This window comes from Oncorhynchus nerka, linkage group LG17 (assembly GCF_034236695.1).
Source record: "Oncorhynchus nerka isolate Pitt River linkage group LG17, Oner_Uvic_2.0, whole genome shotgun sequence".
Taxonomy (NCBI): domain Eukaryota; kingdom Metazoa; phylum Chordata; class Actinopteri; order Salmoniformes; family Salmonidae; genus Oncorhynchus; species Oncorhynchus nerka.
The window spans coordinates 32,834,652-32,856,851 of NC_088412.1; the positions used below are offsets into that span (position 1 = coordinate 32,834,652).

The 22,200-nt window shown below is 42.2% G+C and overlaps 1 protein-coding gene across 1 annotated transcript in view; it reads right to left on the bottom strand.

Annotated features, from left to right (window-relative positions):
- Positions 1 to 21,061, bottom strand: part of LOC115145098 (PR domain containing 5) — a 64,623-nt gene extending 43,562 nt beyond the window's left edge. The window contains exons 1-11 of the mRNA XM_029686358.2: positions 20,805 to 21,061; positions 19,957 to 20,040; positions 16,277 to 16,399; positions 14,546 to 14,714; positions 14,241 to 14,418; positions 13,456 to 13,554; positions 13,200 to 13,321; positions 11,727 to 11,806; positions 9,294 to 9,378; positions 9,040 to 9,197; positions 1,366 to 1,459 (exon numbers count right to left, since the gene is read on the bottom strand). Coding sequence (XP_029542218.1) covers positions 1,366 to 1,459; positions 9,040 to 9,197; positions 9,294 to 9,378; positions 11,727 to 11,806; positions 13,200 to 13,321; positions 13,456 to 13,554; positions 14,241 to 14,418; positions 14,546 to 14,714; positions 16,277 to 16,399; positions 19,957 to 20,040; positions 20,805 to 20,903 — 1,291 coding nt within the window. The 5' untranslated portion in view covers positions 20,904 to 21,061. The remainder of the gene's footprint in view (positions 1 to 1,365; positions 1,460 to 9,039; positions 9,198 to 9,293; positions 9,379 to 11,726; positions 11,807 to 13,199; positions 13,322 to 13,455; positions 13,555 to 14,240; positions 14,419 to 14,545; positions 14,715 to 16,276; positions 16,400 to 19,956; positions 20,041 to 20,804) is intronic.
- Positions 21,062 to 22,200: the final 1,139 nt, after the last annotated feature.

A 22,200-nucleotide genomic window follows, 5' to 3' on the forward strand; every position in this document is an offset into this window, starting at 1 on the left:
GGTCGAATTGCTGCAAAGAAACCACCACTAAAGGATACCAAATATAGGAAGAGACTTGCTTTGGCCAAGAAACACGAGCAACGGACATTAAACCGTTGGAAATCAATTTGGTTCCAACCGCCGTGTCTTCGTGAGAGAGAGTAGGTGAACAGATGATCTCTGCATGTGTGGTTCCAACCGTGAAGCACGGAGGAGAAGGTGTGATGGTGTGGGGGTGCTTTGCTGGTGACACTGTCTGTTATTTATTTGAATTCAAGGCACGCTTAACCAGCATGGCTACCACAGCATTCTGCAGCAATACACCATCCCACCTGGTTTGCGCTGAGTGGGACTATCATGTATTTTTCATCAGGACAATGACCCAACACCTCCAGGCTGTGGAAGGGCTATTTTACCAAGAAGGAGAGTGATGGAGTGCTGTATCAGATGACCTGGCCTCCACAATCACCCAACCTCAACCCAATTGAGATGGTTTGGGATGAGTTGGACCGCAGAGTGTGGGAAAAGCAGCCAACAAGTGCTCAGCATAATGTAGGAACTCCTTCAAACTGTTGGAAAAGCATTACAGGTGAAGCTGGTTGAGAGAATACCAGGAGTGTACAAAGCTGTCATCGAGGAAAAGGGATGGCTACTTTGAAGAATATAAAATAAAATATATATTTAGATTTGTTTAACATTTTTGTTGGTTACTACATGTTTCCATATGTGTTATTTCATAGTTTTGATGTCTTCACTATTATTCTACAGTGTAGAAAATAGTAAAAATAAAGAAAAATCCTTGAATGAGTAGGTGTGTCCAAACTTTTGACTGGTACTGTACAGTATATATACGGACTTTCACGCACTTTCTTCCCACATGCTATTTCTCTCATTCTCTTTTTTCCCCATACACACGTACACACACACTTAAGCACCTGATTCATAATACCAGCCCCCATGGTCCAGTATCCCACTGATTTGTGTGAATAGTGATCTGTATCCAGAGACACAGGAAGGAAATGCCTTGAGCTTCACAATCTCTGTGTCATCGGTCTCGACTCAGAGACCATTCAGGACTCCATCCTGCTAAGTCCAACTGTCTGCAGGGCTCCTCAGTCCTCAAGGACCACTGTCTCTGTCTGCAGGACTATGACACTCAGGGCTAGGAGGACCACAAAAGACCAGAAGGAGGCTGTGGAAGCCCTCAGTATCTGCTGGTAAAGAGAGGTTTGAACTAAGGGCTATAGCATCTATAGGGATTTGGGAACCGTAAGCTTATGTGTTGGTAGGGGCCTTGAATGTAGGTACTAGTGGCTACAGTCAGTTAAGGTAGTATGAACCCACTCTTACACTCAGAGATACACACACAAACACACTTATACTTACTGTTGTGGATGAGTAGGTGGCGCTGTAAAGAGAAGGGGGTGCGGAACAGGGCTTTGCACTCCTCACACTGGAAGGGCCTTTCCTCTGAGTGAGTCTGGAGAAAGAACAGGAAAGCACTCATGGTTAAAGGGATACTTCAGGATTTTAGCAAATGAGGCCCTTTATCAACTTCCCCAGAGTCAGATGAACTCGTGGATACAATTTTTAGGTTTCTGTGTCTAGTGTATGAAAGAGGTTTGAGGTAGTTTCATGAGCCAATGCTAACTAGTGTTAGCACAATGACTGCATGCTAGCTAACTCTAGTTAGCATATTGGGCTATGGAAGCTGGTGTGTGTGTACGGGGGGGGGGAATAGTCATTGCTAAAATCCAGAGGTATGCCTTTAAAAACGTCTTATGGCTTAGATCCCGCTACCGGGATCGATGTGACAACAGCCAGTGAAAGTGCAGGGCGCCATATTCAAACAACAGAAATCTCAAAATTAAAATTCCTCAAACATACAAGTATTTTACACCATTTTAAAGATAAACTTGTTGTTAATCCCACCACAGTGACCGATTTCAAAAAGGCTTTACGACGAAAGCACACCAAACGATTATGTTAGGTCAGTACCTAGTCACAGAAAAACACAGCCATTTTTCCAGCCAAAGAGAGGAATCACAAAAAGCAGAAATAGAGATAAAATGTTCACTAACCTTTGATGATCTTCATCAGATGACACTCATAGGAGCTCATGTTACACAATACAAGTATGTTTTGTTCGATAAAGTTCATATTTATATCCAAAAATCTCAGTTTACATTGGCGCATTACGTTCAGTAATGTTTTGCTTCCAAAACATCCAGGGACTTTGCAGAGAGCCACATCAATTTACAGAAATACTCATCATAAATGTTGATGAAAATACAAGTGTTATGCATGGAACTTTAGGTAAACTTCTCCTTAATGCAACCACTGTGTCAGATTTCAAAAAAGCTTTACCGGAAAAGCACACCATGCAATAATCGGCGCTCAGACAAAAACAAGCCATACAGATATCCGCCATGTTGTGGAGTCAGTAAAAGTCAGAAATAGCATTATAATTATTCACTTACCTTTGATGATCTTCATCAGAATGCACTCCCAGGAATCCCAGTTCCACAATAAATGTTTGTTTTGTTCGATAAAGTCCATCATTTATGTTCCAAATACCTCCTTTTTGTCCGCGCCTTGAGTTCACAAATCCAAATTCACGACGCGCAGGTCAGACGAAAAGTCAAAAGATTCCATTACAGTTCGTAGAAACATGTCAAACGATGTATAGAATCAATCTTTAGGATGTTTTTAACATAAATCTTCAATAATGTTTCAACCGGAGAATTCCTTTGTCTTTAGAAATGCAATGGAAAGCATGTCGCTCTCACGGGAGCGCGCATGATCAGCTCATGTCAGCCACCTGATTGAAATAACTCTCATTCCCCCCTCCTTCATAGTAGAAGTCTGAAACAAGGTTCTAAATACTGTTGGCATCTAGTGGAAGCCTTAGGAAGTGCAATATGACCCCATAGACACTGTATATTCGATAGGCAATGACTTGAAAAACTACAAACCTCAGATTTCCCACTTCCTGGTTGGATTTTGTCCCAGGTTGGATTTTGCCTGCCATATGAGTTCTGCTATACTCACAGACATCATTAAAACATTTTTACTAACTTCAGAGTGTTTTCTATCCAAATCTACTAATAATATGCATATCTTAGATTCTGTGCCTGAGTATCAGGCAGTTTACTCTGGGCACCTTATTCATCCAAGCTACTCAATACTGCCCCCCAGCCATAAGAAGTTTTAAGGTACACGGCATCACTGAACACTACTCCTCTTTACCAGTGGAGGCTGCTGAGAGCTCTTAATAATAGCTGGAACAGAGCTAATGTAATGGCATCAAACCATGTGTTTGATGTATTTGATACCATTTCACATATTCAGCTCAGCCATTACTACGAACCAGTCCTCCCAAATTAAGGTGCCACCTACCTCCTGTAGTCTCTACATCTTGGTATATACAGTGGGGAGATCAAGTATTTGATACACTGCCGATTTTGCAGGTTTTCCTACTTACAAAGCATGTAGAGGTCTGTAATTTTTATCATAGGTACACTTCAACTGTGAGACGGAATCTAAAACAAAAATCCAGAAAACCACATTGTATGATTTTTAAGTAATTAATTAGCATTTTATTGCATGACATAAGTATTTGATACATCAGAAAAGCAGAACTTAATATTTGGTACAGAAACCTTTGTTTTCAATTACAGATTACAATTACATTGTCATGCTGGAAGACCCAGCCACGACCCATCTTCAATGCTCTTACTGAGGGAAGGAGGTTGTTGGCCAAGATCTCGCGATACATGGCCTCATCCATCCTCCCCTCAATATGGTATAGTCGTCCTGTCCCCTTTGCAGAAAAGCATCCCCAAAGAATGATGTTTCCACCTCCATGCTTCACAGTTGGGATGGTATTTATGGGGTTGACTCATCCTTCTTCTTCCTCCAAACACGGCAAGTGGAGTTTAGACCAAAAAGCTCTATTTTTGTCAGACCATATGACCTTCTCCCATTCCTCCTCTGGATCATCCAGATGGTCATTGGCAAACTTCAGACTTGGCCTGGACATGCGCTGGCTTGAGCAGGGGGACCTTGCGTGCGCTGCAGGATTTTAATCCATGACGGCGTAGTGTGTTACTAATGGTTTTCTTTGAGACTGTGCTCCCAGCTCTCTTCAGGTCATTGACCAGGTCCTGCCGTGTAGTTCTGGGCTGATCCCTCACCTTCCTCATGATCATTGATGCCCCACGAGGTGAGATCTTGCATGGAGCCCCAGACCGAGGGTGATTGACCGTCATCTTGAACTTCTTCCATTTTCGAATAATTGCACCAACAGTTGTTGCCTTCTCACCAAGCTGCTTGCCTGTTGTCCTGTAGCCCATCCCAGCCTTGTGCAGGTCTACAATTGTATCCCTGATGTCCTTACACAGCTCCTTGGTCTTGGCCATTGTGGAGAGGTTGGAGTCTGTTTGATTGAGTGTGTGGACAGGTGTCTTTTATACGGGTAACGAGTTCAAACAGGTGCAGTTAATACAGGTAATGAGTGGAGAACAGGAGGGCTTCTTAAAGAAAAACTAACAGATCTGTGAGAGCCGGAATTCTTACTGGTTGGTAGGTGATCAAATACTTATGTCATGCAATAAAATTCAAATGAAATTACTTAAAAATCATACAATGTGATTTTCTGGATTTTTGTTTTAGATTCCGTCTCTCACAGTTCAAGTGTACCTATGATAAAAAAAATTACAGACCTCTACATGCTTTGTAAGTAGGAAAGCCTGCAAAATCGGCAGTGTATCAAATACTTGTTCTCCCCACTGTACATAATGTACCAGTTTCCTTCTTTTCTATTTACATGTATTGATATAGAGTGAATAAGTATCTAATGTTTGCGGTCGGTTCATGAGAACAGCTAGCAGAGGTAACAGTCCTGACACCCGTTAAATATATCTAAACTGTTCTCTAAACTTCTCATCTTAGTTCAATCTGAGCGCTGTCTCCAGTCTGTGTTGATGTGGGATCAGATGTGTGACCATTGGTGTTGTGGATAGAGCTTGGGTTAGGCTCCATGGCTGATTTGGTTTGTTGACTTGATGAAGACAAGTAGCTTGAGGGGCTTAGGTTCAAAGTGCTTGTGTTTATCTGTTCCCCCGCTCTGACCTGTGTTTGAGTGACACCCCATTCCCTTAGGTAAACATGGGAGTCTTCAGGGGGGGGGGACAGGCCACTGACCCTACAGAACCCCAAAGACAACTGAAGAGACCTCTGGTTTTTAGGCTACCAATAATAATATTAGCTCTGAACCAGTCAGAGTATGCTTGTGTGTTTGCTTATGTGTATGTACAGAGCATTCGGAAAGTATTCAGACCCCATTACGTTTTCCACAGTCTGTTACGTTACAGCCTTATTCTAAAATGTATTAAATGGTGTTTTTCCTCATCAATCTACACACAATACCCCATAATGACAAACCAAAAACAGGTTTTTGCAAATGTATAAACTGAAAAAAACTCAGTACTTTGTTGAAGCACCTTTGGCAATGATAACAGCCTCAAGTTTTCTTGGGTATGACGCTATACGCCTGGCAAACCTGTATTTGGGGAGTGTCTCCCATTCTTCTTTGCAGATCCTCTCAAGCTCTGTCAGGTTGGATGGGGAGCGTCGCCGCACAGCTATTTAATGGTCTCTCAAGAAATGTTCAATTGGATTCAAGTCCAGGCTCTGGCTGGGCCACTCAAGGACATTCAGAGACTTGTCCTGAAGCCACTCCTGCGTAGTATTGGCCTTGTGCTTAAGATCGTTGTCCTGTTGGAAGGTGAACCTTCACACCAGTCTCTGGTCCTGAGCATAATGGAGCATAAGGTTTTCATCAAGGATCTCTCTGTACTTTGCTCGGTTCATCTTTCCCTTGATCCTAACGAGTCTCCCAGTCCCTGCCACTGAAAAACATCTCCACAGCATGATGCTGCTACCACCATGCTTCACAGTAGGGATGGTGCCAGGTTTCCTCCAAACGTGACGCTTGGCTTTCATAAGTTCAATCTTGGTTTCTTCAAACCAGAGAATCTTGTTTCTCATGGTCTGAGAGTCTTTAGGTGCCTTTTGGTAAACTCCAAGCAGGCTGTCATGTGCCTTTTACTGTGGTGTGGCTTAAATCTGGCCACTCTACCATAAAGGCCTGATTGCTGGAGTGCTGCATAGATGGTTGTCCTTCTGGAAGGTTCTCCCATCTCCACATAGGAACTCTGGAGCTCTGTCAGAGTGACCATTGGGTTCTTGGTCACCTCCCTGACCAAGGCCCTTCTCCCCTGATTGCACAGTTTGGCCTGGGCGGCAAGCTCTAGGAAAAGTCTTGGTGGTTCCAAACTTCATCCATTTAAGAATGATGGAGACCACTGTGTTCTTGGGGACGCTGCATATATTTTTTTTACACTTCCCCAGATCTGTGCCTCGACACAATCCTGTCTCTAAGGACAATTCCTTCGACCTCCTGACTTGGTTTCTGCTCTGACGTGCACTGTCAACTGTGGGGCCTTATATAGACAGGTGTGTGCCTTTCCAAATCATGTCCAATCAATTGAATTTACCACAGGTGGCCTCCAATCAAGTTGTAGAAACATCTCATGGATGATCAATGGAAACAGGATGCACCTGAGCTCAATTTCGAGTCTCACAGCAAAGGGTCTGAATACTTATGTAAACAAGGTATTTCTGCTTTTTATTTGTAATACATTTGCAAAAAAAAATAAAAACCTGTTTTCGCTTTGTCATTATGGGGTATTATGTTTAGATTGAAAAAACTATCATACATTTTAGAATAATTTTGTAAGATAACAAAATGTGGAAAAAGGGATATTTATTTAACCTTTATTTAACTAGGCAAGTTAGTTAATAACAAATTTGTTCACAATGTCAGCCTACCAAAAGGCCTCCTGAGGGGACAGGGGCTAGGATAAAACAAATAGAACAAAACACACATCACGACAAGAGAGACACCACAACACTACATAAAGAGAGACCTAAGATAACATAGCATGGTATCAACACCACCTGACAACAACATTAAGCAAAAAACATGGCAGCAGCACAAAACATGGTACAAACATTATTTTGCACAGACAACAGCAAAAAAGGCAAGGAGGTAGTGACAGCAATACATTACATTGTGTTAACAACCCTCCAGGCAAGCTTCAATGCCATACAACTCTCCTTCCGTGGCCTCCAATTGCTCTTAAATACAAGTAAAACTAAATGCATGCTCTTCAACCGATCGCTGCCTGCACCTGCCCGTCTGTCCAACATCACTACTCTGGACGGCTCTGACTTAGAATACGTGGACAACTACAAATACCTAGGTGTCTGGTTAGACTGTAAACTCTCCTTCCAGACCCACATCAAACATCTCCAATCCAAAGTTAAATCTAGAATTGGCTTCCTATTTCGCAACAAAGCATCCTTCACTCATGCTGCCAAACATACCCTTGTAAAACTGACCATCCTACCAATCCTCGACTTCGGCGATGTCATTTACAAAATAGCCTCCAATACCCTACTCAACAAATTGGATGCAGTCTATCATAGTGCCATCCGTTTTGTCACCAAAGCCCCATATACTACCCACCATTACGACCTGTACGCTCTCATTGGCTGGCCCTCGCTTCATACTCGTCACCAAACTCACTGGCTCCATGTCATCTACAAGACCCTGCTAGGTAAAGTCCCCCCTTATCTCAGCTCGCTGGTCACCATAGCATCACCCACCTGTAGCACGCGCTCCAGCAGGTATATCTCTCTGGTCACCCCCAAAACCAATTCTTTCTTTGGCTGCCTCTCCTTCCAGTTCTCTGCTGCCAATGACTGGAACGAACTACAAAAATCTCTGAAACTGGAAACCCTTACATGTATCTCCCTCACTAGCTTTAAGCACCAGCTGTCAGAGCAGCTCACAGATTACTGCACCTGTACATAGCCCACCTATAATTTAGCCCAAACAACTACCTCTTTCCCTACCGAATTTATTTTATTTATTTATTTTGCTCCTTTGCACCCCATTATTTTTATTTCTACTTTGCACATTCTTCCACTGAAAATCTACCATTCCAGGGTTTTACTTGCTATATTGTATTTACTTTGCCACCATGGCCTTTTTTTGCCTTTATCTCCCTTATCTCATCTCATTTGCTCACATCGTATATAGACTTTCTACTGTATTATTGACTGTATGTTTGACTGTATGTTTGTTTTACTCCATGTGTAATTCTGTGTCATTGTATGTGTCGAACTACTTTTCTTTATCTTGGCCAGGTCGCAATTGTAAATGAGAACTTGTTCTCAACTTGCCTACCTGGTTAAATAAAGGTGAAATAAAAATAAATAAATAAAAAATTACGCGAAGCTGCCACAACAGTCAGTAAGAGTGTCCATGATTGAGTCTTTGAATGAAGAGATGGAGATAAAACCGTCCAGTTTGAGTGTTTGTTGCAGCTCGTTCCAGTCACTAGCTGCAGCGAACTGAAAAGACGAATAACCCAGTGTGTGTTTTGGGGACCTTTAACAGAATGTGACTGACAGAACGGGTGTTGTATGTGGAGGATGTGGGCTGCAGTTGGTATCTCAGATAGGGGGGAGTGAGGCCTAAGAGGGTTTTATAAATTAGCATCAACCAGTGGGTCTTGCTACGGGTATACAGATATGACCAGTTTACAGAGGAGTATAGAGTGCAGTGATGTGTCCTATAAGGAGCATTGGTGGGAAATCTGATGGCCAAATGGTAAAGAACATCTAGCCGCTCGAGAGCACCCTTACCTGCCGATCTATAAATTATGTCTCCGTAATCTAGCATGGATAGGATGGTCATCTGAATCAGGTTTACTTTGGCAGCTGGGTTTAAAAAGGAGCGATTACGATAGAGGAAACCAAGTAAAGGGGTCTGAGTACTTTCCGAATGCACTGTATGTGCTTGTTGATACTAGGCTAAACATGTCATCACTTAAAAATCTTGCCTCAGTTTCAGCATTATAGAACTTGCATATTAATAACCACCCATTTAAATGTGGAGCTTTCAGACCCTTCCTGTTCCCTGCTCACCTTCTTGTGGTTCTTGTAGACATTCCGGTGGGCAAACTCCTTCCCACACAGCTTACACTTGTAGGGCTTGTCTTCGCTGTGGATGATCTTATGGGCCGTCACCTGGTCCAGACGCTTGAACGAACGACTGCAGATCTCACAGGTGTACGGACGTTTCTCTAACCAGAGACAGAGAGACAATCAGAGAGAGCGAGGGAGAGATAGTGAGATAGTATACAATGTCTGAGTGTAGCTCTGAGTGTACACAGTCTTACCTGAGTGAGTGATCATGTGGCGCTTGAGCTGATTGGTAGAGATGAATTTCTTATCGCAGGCAGTACAGTCAAATATCTCGTGTACCTAGAGATACATACAGTACCCAAAAGACCAGACACACAGGGTGGTTAAGTAAGAGTTAGAGATTGTGGTGTGAAGTGATCAGTGTTGAGGTCAATTCTGAATTGCTCTTTTAATTCCAAGGAAGCAGAATTGTAATTCAACTTCAATGAAAGGAGGTAGAATTTAATTCAATGAAATTCAAATGGCTTATTTATTCTACACATCGCCATAGACGTTTTTATTTTGACATTATGTATGGTTACCAAAACCATGTAGCATAAGGTTGAACCATTTGCTTTTTAAAACTCATTCTTCTAAAGAAAATATAGAATAATTACATTGGTAAGGAAATATTCTAAGATCATGTTGTGGGTTGTCTATAATAATAATAATTCCCTTAATGTTTTTAAATATCAGAAAAAATACATTTATCAGAATGCATTAGATCAAACACTGCAGTATGGAAGTGAACAATCTTAACATCTCATTACAACAACAACAAACTTCTGTTTGACATCTTTGAGTTATAATCAAACACATATTTGAAATGGTATGTTTTTGACCCCAACCCTGGAGGTGACACAGAAAGAGAGCATTTCTGGGCTCGCTGTGTTCTCTACATGACACTGTGTGACCTTTTCCACACTTGCAGGTAGGAGAGTACATTCAGAGACACACAGTCACACTTTTACTCCTTACACAACTACGTCTGCACACAGAAATATAATTAAACTGCTGAAAAGTTTGAATCCTTCGTCTGCTCTGAGCATGGTTGTAACAATAGCACATTTGATAGCTCTTCTGCCTAATGCTACAAAATGCTAAGACTGAATAGCTCCTCTGCTCAGAGCTTCTATAATAAAACTAAGATTGAGCAGTTCAGGCAAATTATCACAATAGCTGGTTTAAGAAGCTTTTGTGCAAACTTGTCTTTATGTAAAGTTTGATCACTCTTGTGCTACGTTCTAAAGTGTCTTTGTCTGAAGTTCAGCAGTAATATGTCTTCTGTTCCATAGAACTTCGCTCCAACAATTCTTTCCTCTTTCTTTGCGTAATGCTTTTTAAACCTCCGAAAATGATTCTTCCAATGACTTTTAAAACCTTTCTGAATAACGTACGTCGTACAAGAGAAGAATGAAGCACTCATTGAATTCAAGTTTGTGACTGACCCACATCTCCCTATCAAATCACATTTTCATGTGACTACTGTCAATGAGGAAAGAGCCTCTCACAAAGACAAAGACATTAACACAGCAAATACCGCTAAAAAAGTCTTCAAGGTCACATGTACCACATATAGAATTTATAGAACTGACTTTTGACAGCATGAAAAAGGTCAGAATATGGCAACGCACTCAAATACATACGGTGGAAGTTTAGAAACACAATATGAAAACTGATTGACTGACTGGCAGGTTGATTGGTTGGTTGGTTGATAGTTCTACAACAGATCAATCCACCTATCTAAACATTTCTTAATGATTGACAGCTGCTGATAAAGTGTGTTCGTGATGAATCCCTTCTGACCCTGTTCAGTTCATTAGAGTGGAGTCATGGTAATGTCTTCTGACTAATCTATTGGATGGATGTTGACAGGGAAAATGAAGCCTTACCCAAACACCAGCTGAGTTCACTGGTCATAAATATCAAACCCTCATTTGGATGGGAAGCCAAACCAATCACAAACCAATCAAATAACTCACTGCAAACATATTTCATTTCATGCAGATGAAAATGCCTTACTGTGAGATAGTTTGTGATGGGAATACCTTACCTCCATTAATCTCTAAAAGTAATGTAATATAATGGTTTTGTGGTCCTGTCATTTTTCCGTTAGATTTTTTTTCCTAAAGAGGTCAATCTCTGAGAGGAAGAATCCTGACGCCAGGGTTAGCCTTGTTGTCTACTCGCCATGCCTCTTAAGTTTCATGAGAGTCTGTGGGGATGAGCTTGTGAAATAAAAACCAACCTTTCTCTACTGTCTCACGGTCAGAAAATGTAACAAATTTAGCATAAAGCCAAACTCCTACTGAGAGAGAAGAAGAGTGAGACAGGAGCAGATGGTGAGCATGGGATTAGGAAAGGGATAGGGACACAAAGGAATTGAACAAAAAAAGATGGATGGATATGAAGGAAATAGACCTTAAAGGAAGAGACATGGCCAGTGTGAAATCAGCACTAGCCCCGGACCCTAATACCAGAGGGATAGGTGGGGCCAATAAAACATACAGCTTACACCTATCCAGTCCTTCCAGATCTCTGAAGGACCAAACTGTGTCTAGGAATATAGGCTAAGGGTTGGCCAGAAACAGTGTAACAGTGAGACAGTTAGGAAGGTGAGACAGTGATGTTGTAGGTAGGAGCCAGACCTTACGATGTTCCTGGAGATTCAGTAAGGAGGAGCATTTCCTGTTGCAGATGGTGCACATAAGCTTCCGCCTGGAACTTCCTGAAACACAATGATTGGACAAGCAGAGTGACCAATCCTGCTCTACATGTCTCAATTTACAGTGTGATAATGTGGTGGCCAGCAATGACAACAATGGTCAGGGCATTCCACATGTTAGTGAACAGCATCATCGCTCACCTGATAGCAAAGCCATTTCCATCTGAAGCACAGCCAGACAAACACACATATTGAATCAGATAATCACTTGAGGTCAAAGTTGAACTACCAGATGTACAGTCAGGTCCAACATAATTGGCACCCTTGACTGTATGTTAAAAAAAAAATTGAAAATTATATTATTTTATACTAATACAATCTCTCAGAGAAAGAGATTTTGTTTTGACAACCTTTAAAAAGATAGGGGTCAAAATGATTGGCAATCTTAAGACCATTCCTCCATACAGAATCATACAGATCCTTGATATCCTTCCGCCTGCTAATATGGACTGCCCTCTTCAATTCAGACCACAGGTTTTCAATGGGGTTCAAGTCCGGAGACTGAGCTGGCCATTGATAAAAGTTGATAGTGTGATTAATTAACTATTTATTTGCAGATATTGATGGGTGCTTAGGGTTATTGTGTTGCTGGAAGGCCAAGTGTCAGCCTCCTGGCAAGGCAACAAGGTTTTTAGCTCAAATGTCCTGGTACATGGTAAAATTCAAAATGCCATTGACCTTAATAAGGGCCCCAGGATCAGTGGACACAAAATAGCCTGATAACATTGAAGATCCACCACCATATTTGACAGAAGATCCCTCCCAATGTGTTCTCCAATCTCATGAAACATTTGAGAAAAAGTCTCAGTGTGTCATCCTCACAAGGTGCTGGAGTATTATTGAAAACAGTGGTGCCAATCACTATGACCCCTATCTGTATTTTATTGGTATTACTTGTTAAACAAAATCGGTTTCTCTGAGCAATTGTATTAGTATAAAATAACATCATTTAGCTATTTTTTTTTAGCACACAACGTAGCTCAGTATTTGTATTATTTATTTCATGCAGTCTTTTTTGCTCATCTTTATCAAGGGGGCCATTCATTTTGGACCTGACTATGTTCTCTTCCGACTGTCGGGGCAACCAAGACGTAGCATAAACATGACACTAATAAAAGCCGTCTGCCACCACTGGGCTCATCGACAAAATTTACTGGACAATTAAAGCTCAATTCAGTATAGTGATGAAACCTGAACTCCCCCATTCTCATCATTTATTTGTGAGTCACGTGTTCCACATCTGTAGAGTTAAACCACATCCCCCCTCGCCTACACACTCCTGATACCGACCAGACCGGTTAAAAGATCAAGGCAGATACGTATTTCTACTCATCATCATTGTTGGCTACGTCTGTATATACTGACTACCTGCGTATGTGTGAGAACTGAAACCGACCTGTGTGGACGTTCCCTTTGTGTTTCTTCAGAGCGTCTTTGCTCTTGAACCTCTTCCCACAGCTCTCAGCCTTACAGATGAACCTGGCGTCTCCTCTACACGCCTCCTTGTGCTGGTCATAACTACACGCACAGGGAATACAGACACAAGTCACTCACACACACACAGGAACTCATTCAACAACTCAGACAGATAGCAGCCCCTGTGTGCATGTTATGCTACTATGTGGGTTTGTGTTCTAGTTATGTAGGCATACCTGGACTCTGAGCTGAAGGTGATGTGGCAGAGGGAACACTGGTGGTGGCCTCTGGAGGAGTCTCCTGAATGACCCAGGGTCTCAGCACAGTGCAGAACACTGAGGGGAAGATAAAGGAGGTGTAGAGTCAGACAGGGGTACTAAAGATATTAACAGAAATGCTGTAGAAGAAAATACTATACAAAAAAAATATCCAAGTGACCTACATTCAAAGATTCAATCATGGACACTCTTACTGACAGATGTGGCTGCTTCGCGTGATGTATTGTTGTCTCTACCTTCTTGCCCATTGTGCTGTTGTCTGTGCCCAATAATGTTTGTACCATGTTTCGTTCTGCTACCATGTTGTGCTGCTGCCATGTTGTGTTGCTACCATGCTGTGTTGTCATGTGTTGCTACCATGCTGTGTCGTCATGTGTTGCTACCATGCTATGTTGTTGTCGTCTTAGGTCTCTCTTTATGTAGTGTTCTGGTGTCTCGCTTGTCGTGATGTGTGTTTTGTCCTATATTTAAAAAATGTATTTTTAATCCCAGCCCCCTTCCCCGCAGGAGGCGTGTTTTGCCTAAAGAAGCATTTGTTCTTAACTGACTTGCCTAGTTAAATCAAAAGTTAGATCTTTTTTATAACAGGAAACTAATAGAGTTGATGAATCGGGTGGATGCATTTTTTACTGGAGTGTGTGCAAATCTGTCAGTTCCACTATATGATCCATTTGGTAGCATACTTCTGTGTAACTCAAAGAATGTCAGGTAAGTAGAGTAGAGAGATGATGTAGGCTACACACTGGCGCTGCAAGGCTTGTTTGATGGGGAACTTCTTGCCACAGTTCCTGCACTTGTACTCTTTCTCCTCTGTGATTGGTCTCTGGTGCAGGCTCTGGAGGTGGGCTGCTAGGATCTCCTCGCTAGGGAAGCTGCTCTCACACAGCAGGCACGGGTGGTCCTCCTTCTTGATCACCAGTTCTATACACACAAACATTACACACACACACGGACACGCGCGCACATATTACACACTTCAAGCAGACTGTTGGACCGACAAAACAGGGTTTATAAACATGGTTGGTGTAAAACTTTGATAGGCATGTACCCATTTCAATGAGATGTTTGGCCTCTTTGCTGTCTTCATCTTCCTCTTTGATGATTTCCTCTTCCTCATCCTCTTCCTCTTCCTCCATATCACTGTCCAGGTAGCCTATCAGCATTTCTGTGTCTGTCTCAATGTCGTCCACTGCCAGGTAGAAGATATTCTCTCCATCCTGAGAGATCAGAACACACACACACACACACACACACACACACACAGACAGAGGAAGAAAGGGGTTCGCTGAAGGTTGAACTCATTGAACCTAGAGACTCGTCTGCTAAGGCTTGATTAAGGTCAGAGGTCAAGCACTCAAAATCCTAAACATGTCGTCATTAACTTCCATATACCTAAAGGTCATGCTCTAACGAAATCAAAGCGTAATTTTCTTTTGGCTAAGGGATTTATAAATAGACATATATATTAATTTAACAGGGTAAAACACAATAAATGTCACTTTTGATGTAACACAGAGCTCTAACACACATGAATGACCTTTGAATAAGTCATCACTTTTAGCACTCTGGAATTAATGACAGAACCTCAGCCAGACGACCACAGGTCCTGTTCTTCTTCCCTTCCTTCTACAGTTGTTTTCCCTTCTTCCTCTAGTGAACCATTACGTTCTTAGAGAGCTGACATTTCCCAGGCCAAACCGTGTGTGTGTGTGTGTGTGTGTGTGTGTGTGTGAGAGGGAGTGTGTTCGGTTGAACTATCCTTGAAGTTCTCACAAGGATAGTAAAACAAAGGAAAATTTGACAAGTGGTGACATTTTGCTGGTCCCCACAAGGAAAACTTATATTTTAGGCTTAGGGGTTAGGTTTAAGGTTACAATTAGGCTCAGGGTTAGGAGTTAGGGTTAGGGGTTTAAATTAGGGGAAATAGGATTTTGAATGGGAAAATCCTATATTTGTGGGATTATGGATATAATGAATCTGATCTTAATCACAGTGACTGACATGGTTTGTTCTATTTAGAAGGGATGTTTGGTCCCCACAAGGACAGTAAAATAAAGGTGTGTGTGAGTTTAAGCTAAGGCCAGGGACACATTTTCTTTTTACCTTAATTAATGATGGCCTAGGAACAGTGGGTTAATTGCCTTGTTCAGGGGCAGAATGACAGATGTTTACCTTGTCAGCTGCTCAGGGATTCGATCTTGCAACCTTTCGGTTACAAGTCCAACAATCTAACCACTAGGCTACCTGCCTCCCACACACATGATGTGTGTGTTCATGACTTTGGCTAATAGATCTGATTGCATATGGGTTGTCTATGTTTGTGGGATTATGGATGTAATGAATCTGATCTTAATCACAGTGACGGACATGGTTTGTTCTATTTAGAAGGGATGTTCATCTGTTGGAATGTAAGCGATGCACAAGGTACTAGAGAAGATTTTCATCGTAATTTCAGACAGTTACTTACAGCTACGAAAGACACCTCATGTTATTGTCATCAAGCAAAAGCACCTTCATATCTCCTTCTGATATGGCAGGCTTGATCAGCAGCACATGGTGCGATCTGCACAGGCAGACAAAACAAGAAAATCCATATTCTCCATCTTCACTTCACTCCCACTATCTATTTCAACTCACTAACATTCCCTCTTCTCTTCTATCGTTTCTCTCCGTTGTCCATCTTCTCTCTCTGAGATGTGGGCTCACACAGAGCTCTTCCTGTGTCTGTCCCTGTGGAGATAGGTCTGAAGGTGTTACTATCTTCAGAGTGGGGCTGTACCTGGATGGCTGCCAGGTTCTTCTCTTCTTGCGATGGCGCCTGGTGGACAAACCGCAGCCAATTGGCATGGCGAGGGTTACTGGCATCCAACACATAGAGCACATCGCCTTTACTACCTCGGACCTGCAACAGAGAACAAACATGCCTGTCAAGGACATGAAATACTGTTGACATGTCTTATTTCCATACAGGTTTAGCATCTTGATCTAGCTTTCTGTTCATCTGGACATGCAGTTTTAACAAACTAAATCACAGTTGCTATGGAAAAAAACCTGGGATATAAAACTATGTGGTCCTATCCAATATAACATGACAGTTAAAGGCTGCTAGATGATTATACTGTAATTTCAGATGTAACCACACCTGAATTCTTTATGGCTTACAGATACACATAATCTCACTGATCAGAAATGTTATTAAGCATGTCCCTTATATCAAATCAATTCAAAAACTCATGATGGGGATAAAACAGAATTGCACTTTGATTAACAGAGGCACAACATATGGGTGGAGTTTGCCAAGCCAAGACTCTACAGTCAAGAAGAGTATGTGCATCAAACTAGCTGCTCCGATTAGGCATCACCTGTGCTGTATCTGAACTGCCACAGAATTCAAGAGAGTGCATTTATTCAACTATTTATCCTTTCATTTTAATGGTAGGCCTACACTGAAAATAAATATAATGCATTGTATTATACACTGAGTGTATCATTGAGTTGCCCTCAGAACAGCCTCAATTTGTCAGGGCATGGACTCTACAAGGTGTTGAAAGCCTTCCACGGGGATGCTGGCCCATGTTGACTCCAATGCTTCCCACAGTTGTGTCAAGTTGGCTGGATGTTGGATGGTGGACCATTCTTGATACACATGGAAAACTGTTGTGCTTGAAAAACCCAGCAGCGTTGCAATTCTTGACACACTCAAACCGGTGCGCCTGGCACCTACTACCATACCCCGTTCAAAGGCACTTAAATCTTGAGTCTTGCCCGTTCACCCTCTGAATGGCACACATACACAATCCATAGCTCAATCTTCTCAAGGCTTAAAAATCTTTGAGAAGAGCTTTCCAAGAAAAACGTCAAAAAGGACTAATTCAAAGCAAAAAGGAGTTGGAGCACCCAACCAAAAAAAGGCAGAGATTGATTTATTTTTGCTCACTTTAATCCATTGTACAGGACGCGAACAGGTGACTGATGTTTGGACATCTTCCTCAGTGACCTGACCCCTGCACGTAGCTCCTATTTATATCCCATTAACCCATTGAGACACAACAATGTAAAACAAGTATAATGATAATATGTTTCAAGGTAAATGGCAAAAAATAATAACACAAAATAATATGAGAGGTTGTGTCTCGTTAATTAAAATTCCATGTCAAAATATACATAGGTGATTCTGGCACTACTCCTTAGACACTGTTGACCCTTAAGGTGCTAAAACACTGCCTTTTTTTGGTTGAGTGCTCCAACTCCTTTTATACCTCAAATTAGTCCTTTTGGAAGTTGTTCTTGGTAAGCTCTTCTCATGGTGGCTGTCATTATTGTTGAACCTCCCACCTTTCCTTTGTTTGCTGAAGCGCGAAGGCCCATCTGAATGCTTAAAAATCCTTCTTTAACCTGTCTCCTCTCCTTCATCTACACGGATTGACATGGATTTAACAGGAGACATCAATAACTTCTAGGTTAGACTACTGCAATGCTCTACTTTCCGGCTACCTGGATAAAGCACTAAATAAACTTCAGTTAGTGCTAAATACGGCTGCTAGAATCCTGACTAGAACCAAATAATTTGATCATATTACTCCAGTGCTAGCCTCCCTACACTGGCATCCTGTCAAGGCAAGGGCTGATTTCAAGGTTTTACTGCTAACCTACAAAGCATTACGTGGGCTTACTCCTACCTATCTCTCTGATTTGGTCCTGCTGTACATACCTACACGTACGCTACGGTCACAAGACGCAGGCCTCCTAATTGTCCCTAGAATTTCTAAGCAAACAGCTGGAGGCAGGGCTTTCTCCTATAGAGCTCAATTATTATGGAATGGTCTGCCCGCCCATGTGAGAGACGCAGACTCGGTCTCAACCTTTAAGTCTTTACTGAAGACTCATCTCTTCAGTGGGTCATATGATTGAGTGTAGTCTGGCCCAGGAGTGTGAAGGTGAACGGAAAGGCTCTGGAGCAACGAACCGCCCTTGCTGTCTCTGCCTGGCCGGTTCCCCTCTTTCCACTGGGATTCTCTGCCTCTAACCCTATTACAGGGCTGAGTCACTGGCTTACTGGTGCTCTTTCATGCCGTCCCTAGGAGGGGTGCGTCACTTGAGTGGGTTGAGTCACTGATGTGATCTTCCTGTCTGGGTTGGCGCCCCCCCTTGGGTTGTGCCGTGGCGGAGATCTTTGTGGGCTATACTCGGCCTTGTCTCAGGATGGTAAGTTGGTGGTTGAAGATATCCCTCTAGTGGTGTGGGGGCTGTGCTTTGGCAAAGTGGATGGGGTTATATCCTTCCTGTTTGGCTCTGTCCGGGGGTATCATAGGATGGGGCCACAGTGTCTCCGGACCCCTCCTGTCTCAGCCTCCGGTATTTATGCTGCAGTAGTTTAGGTGTCGGGGGGCTAGGGTCAGTTTGTTATATCTGGAGTACTTCAAATCAAATCAAATTTTATTTGTCACATACACATGGTTAGCAGATGTTAATGCGAGTGTAGCGAAATGCTTGTGCTTCTAGTTCCGACAATGCAGTAATAACCAACAAGTAATCTAACTAACAATTCCAAAACTACTGTCTTATACACAGTGTGAGGGGATAAAGAATATGTACATAAGGATATATGAATGAGTGATGGTACAGGGCAGCATACAGTAGATGGTATCGAGTACAGTATATACTCTCCTGTCTTATCCAGTGTCCTGTGTGAATTTAAGTATGCTCTCTCTAATTCTCTCTTTCTTTCTCTCTCTCGGAGGAACTGAGCCCTAGGACCATGCCTCAGGACTACCTGGCATGATGACTCCTTGCTGTCCCCAGTCCACCTGGCCGTGCTGCTGCTCCAGTTTCAACTGTTCTGCCTGCGGCTATGGAATCCTGACCTGTTCAACGGACGTGCTACCTGTCCCAGACCTGCTGTTTTCAACTCTTTAGAGACAGCAGGAGTGGTAGAGATACTCTTAATGATCGGCTATGAAAAGCCAACTGACATTTACTCCTGAGGTGCTGACTTGCTGCACCCTCGACAACTACTGTGATTATTATTATTTGACCATGCTGGTCATTTATGAACATTTGAACATCTTGGCCATGTTCTGTTATAATCTCCACCCGGCACAGCCAGAAGAGGACTGGCCACCCCTCATAGCCTGGTTCCTCTCTAGGTTTCTTCCTAGGTTTTGGCCTTTCTAGGGAGTTTTTCCTAGCCACCGTGCTTCTACACCTGCATTGCTTGCTGTTTGGGGTTTTAGGCTGGGTTTCTGTACAGCACTTTGAGATATCAGCTGATGTACGAAGGGCTATATAAATACATTTGATTTGAATAAGGGATCATACAGTAGCTTTCACCTAGTCAGTGTTTGTCATGGAAAGAGCAAGAGTTCCTAATGTTTTGTACACTCAGGGTATATAGTATATTTATCATCTATCTATTGTGCCTATGAAGAGAAATATGTGCTGTGACTGCAGTGCTATCACCTCCCACATCAGTCTGGTGTCCGTGCTCTCATCCAGCTCACTCTGCAGTTTCTTTTCTCCAGCGAAAGGGCCAAACTTTTCCCCCTTGGAAAAAACACACATTGTCAGAAATAGGGTACAGGATATTCACTTTCTTTTTTACTAGAGGTCTTGTCCAGAACTGTCAGGGGCTATGTGAAGGTAACCATATATAAATTGTGCGATGTAATTAAGGCCCCCAAAGAAATGTGCAGTTGTACAACAGTATAGGACTATATAGTATTATAATAAATAGTATTGTCCTTGAATCCATCCTATGCATTTCACTTTGGACCCAGTAGTAGTAGTAGACTAGTTAGAACACGCTACAGGGGGGGTCATTGTGTTCCAAATGAATGAAGCTTTCACGTTTAAGTTTTGAACAATGTGAGATTACATAATGAATTAACTTCAAGTTTTTAAAAAAAATGGTTTGCACCATTGTCAACTTTGCTACAATATTGTGGAATAGCCTATAAAACACGATTAATGTTGAGTATGAAAGTTAAATGACAGCAATATGCAATGAAGCAATGTTATAATGTATCAACAAATGTGTTAAAGTGTAACATACGAGAGTCCTGACTGGACATGGTGGAGTGAGCTACAGTAGTGCTGAAATCACAGTTACAGTATCTAGCTACGTGGCACTTTACGTCAGAGCAGCTTTCGTGTAGGCTACGGCTTTAGGTTTTGGAAGCGACTCGCAAAAGAACACAAAATGCGAACAGAAAACTGCCTATTTCTCTATTTCACCGAATTAGTTTTGCACGTTGGTAAATGTATTCATACCCAAAACATACAAAGTTGTCCTGGCCAAAAGAACAAACCTTTTTCACTCGTCTCGCCGTGTAAAGCCCGATTCCATCCTGGACCTTAGATGACTTCAAAGAAAATCTATCTGGCACATACATACCCAACATTGTCATTACTCTAAACGAATCCCTAAAGTAATCATTCGAAACAATGCCGACAAAAGTAAAAGTAATGAATATTGTCTGTTTTCGCACAGAGCAGAGAGTTTTCAGCGGGTTGTTTTTCCGTAATTTGGTCCAGGTTCAACTTCCACTCTTGCTGTAAGACTGTAGCGGAGCGTCCTGATTGGTTGAAAGTTTGTTACCAGGAGCTACATATTTAGTGAAGGATGCTCGTGCACTTTGAAGTCCCTCTGTCCCCTAACTTTAGGTGACAAACGGTAACCACAAATACGTGCCAAAACTAACGTTAAGCAGGTCATCATGGTTACCCTGTATATAAAGTTGAAGTCGGAAGTTCACACACACCTTAGCCAAATACATTTAAAATCAGTTTTTCACAATTCCTGACATTTAATCCTAGTAAATTGGGATCACCACTTTATTTTAAGAATGTGAAATGTCAGAATAGTGGAGAGAAAATGATTTATTTCAGTTTTTATTTCTTTCATCACATTCCCAGTGGGTCAGAAGTTTACATACACTCAATTAGTATTTGATAGCATTGCCTTTAAATTATTTAACTTGGGTCAAACGTTTTGGGTAGCCTTCCACAAGCTTCCCATAAAAAGTTGGGTGAATTTTGGCCCATTCCTCCCGACAGAACTGGTGTAACTGAGTCAGGTTTGTAGGCCTCCTTGCTCGCACACGCTTTTTCAGTTCTGCCCCAAAATTTTCTACAGGATTGAGGTCAGGGCTTTGTGATGGCTACTCCAATACCTTGACTTTGTTGTCCTTAAGTCACTTTGCCACAACTCTGGTAGTATTCTTGGGGTCATTGTCCATTTGGAAGACCCATTTGCGACCAAGCTTTAACTTCCTGATGTCTTGAGATGTTGCTTCAATATATCCACATAATTTTCCTACCTCATGATGCCATCTATTTTGTGAAGTGCACCAGTCCCTCCTGCAGCAAAGCACCCCCACAACATGAATCTGCCACCCCCATGCTTCACGGTTGGGATGGTGTTCTTCGGCTTGCAAGCCTCCACCTTTTACCTCCAAACATAATGATGGTCATTATGGCCAAAACAGTTCTATTTTTGTATCAACAGACCAGAAGACATTTCCCTAAAATGTACGATCTTTGTCCCCATGTGCAGTTGCAAACCATAGTCTGGCTTTTTTTGTGGTGGTTTTGAAGCAGTGGCTTCTTCCTCGCTGAGCGGCCTTTCAGGTTATTCCGATATAGGACTCGTTTTACTGTAGATATAGATAATTTTGTACATGTTTCCTCCAGCATCTTCACAAG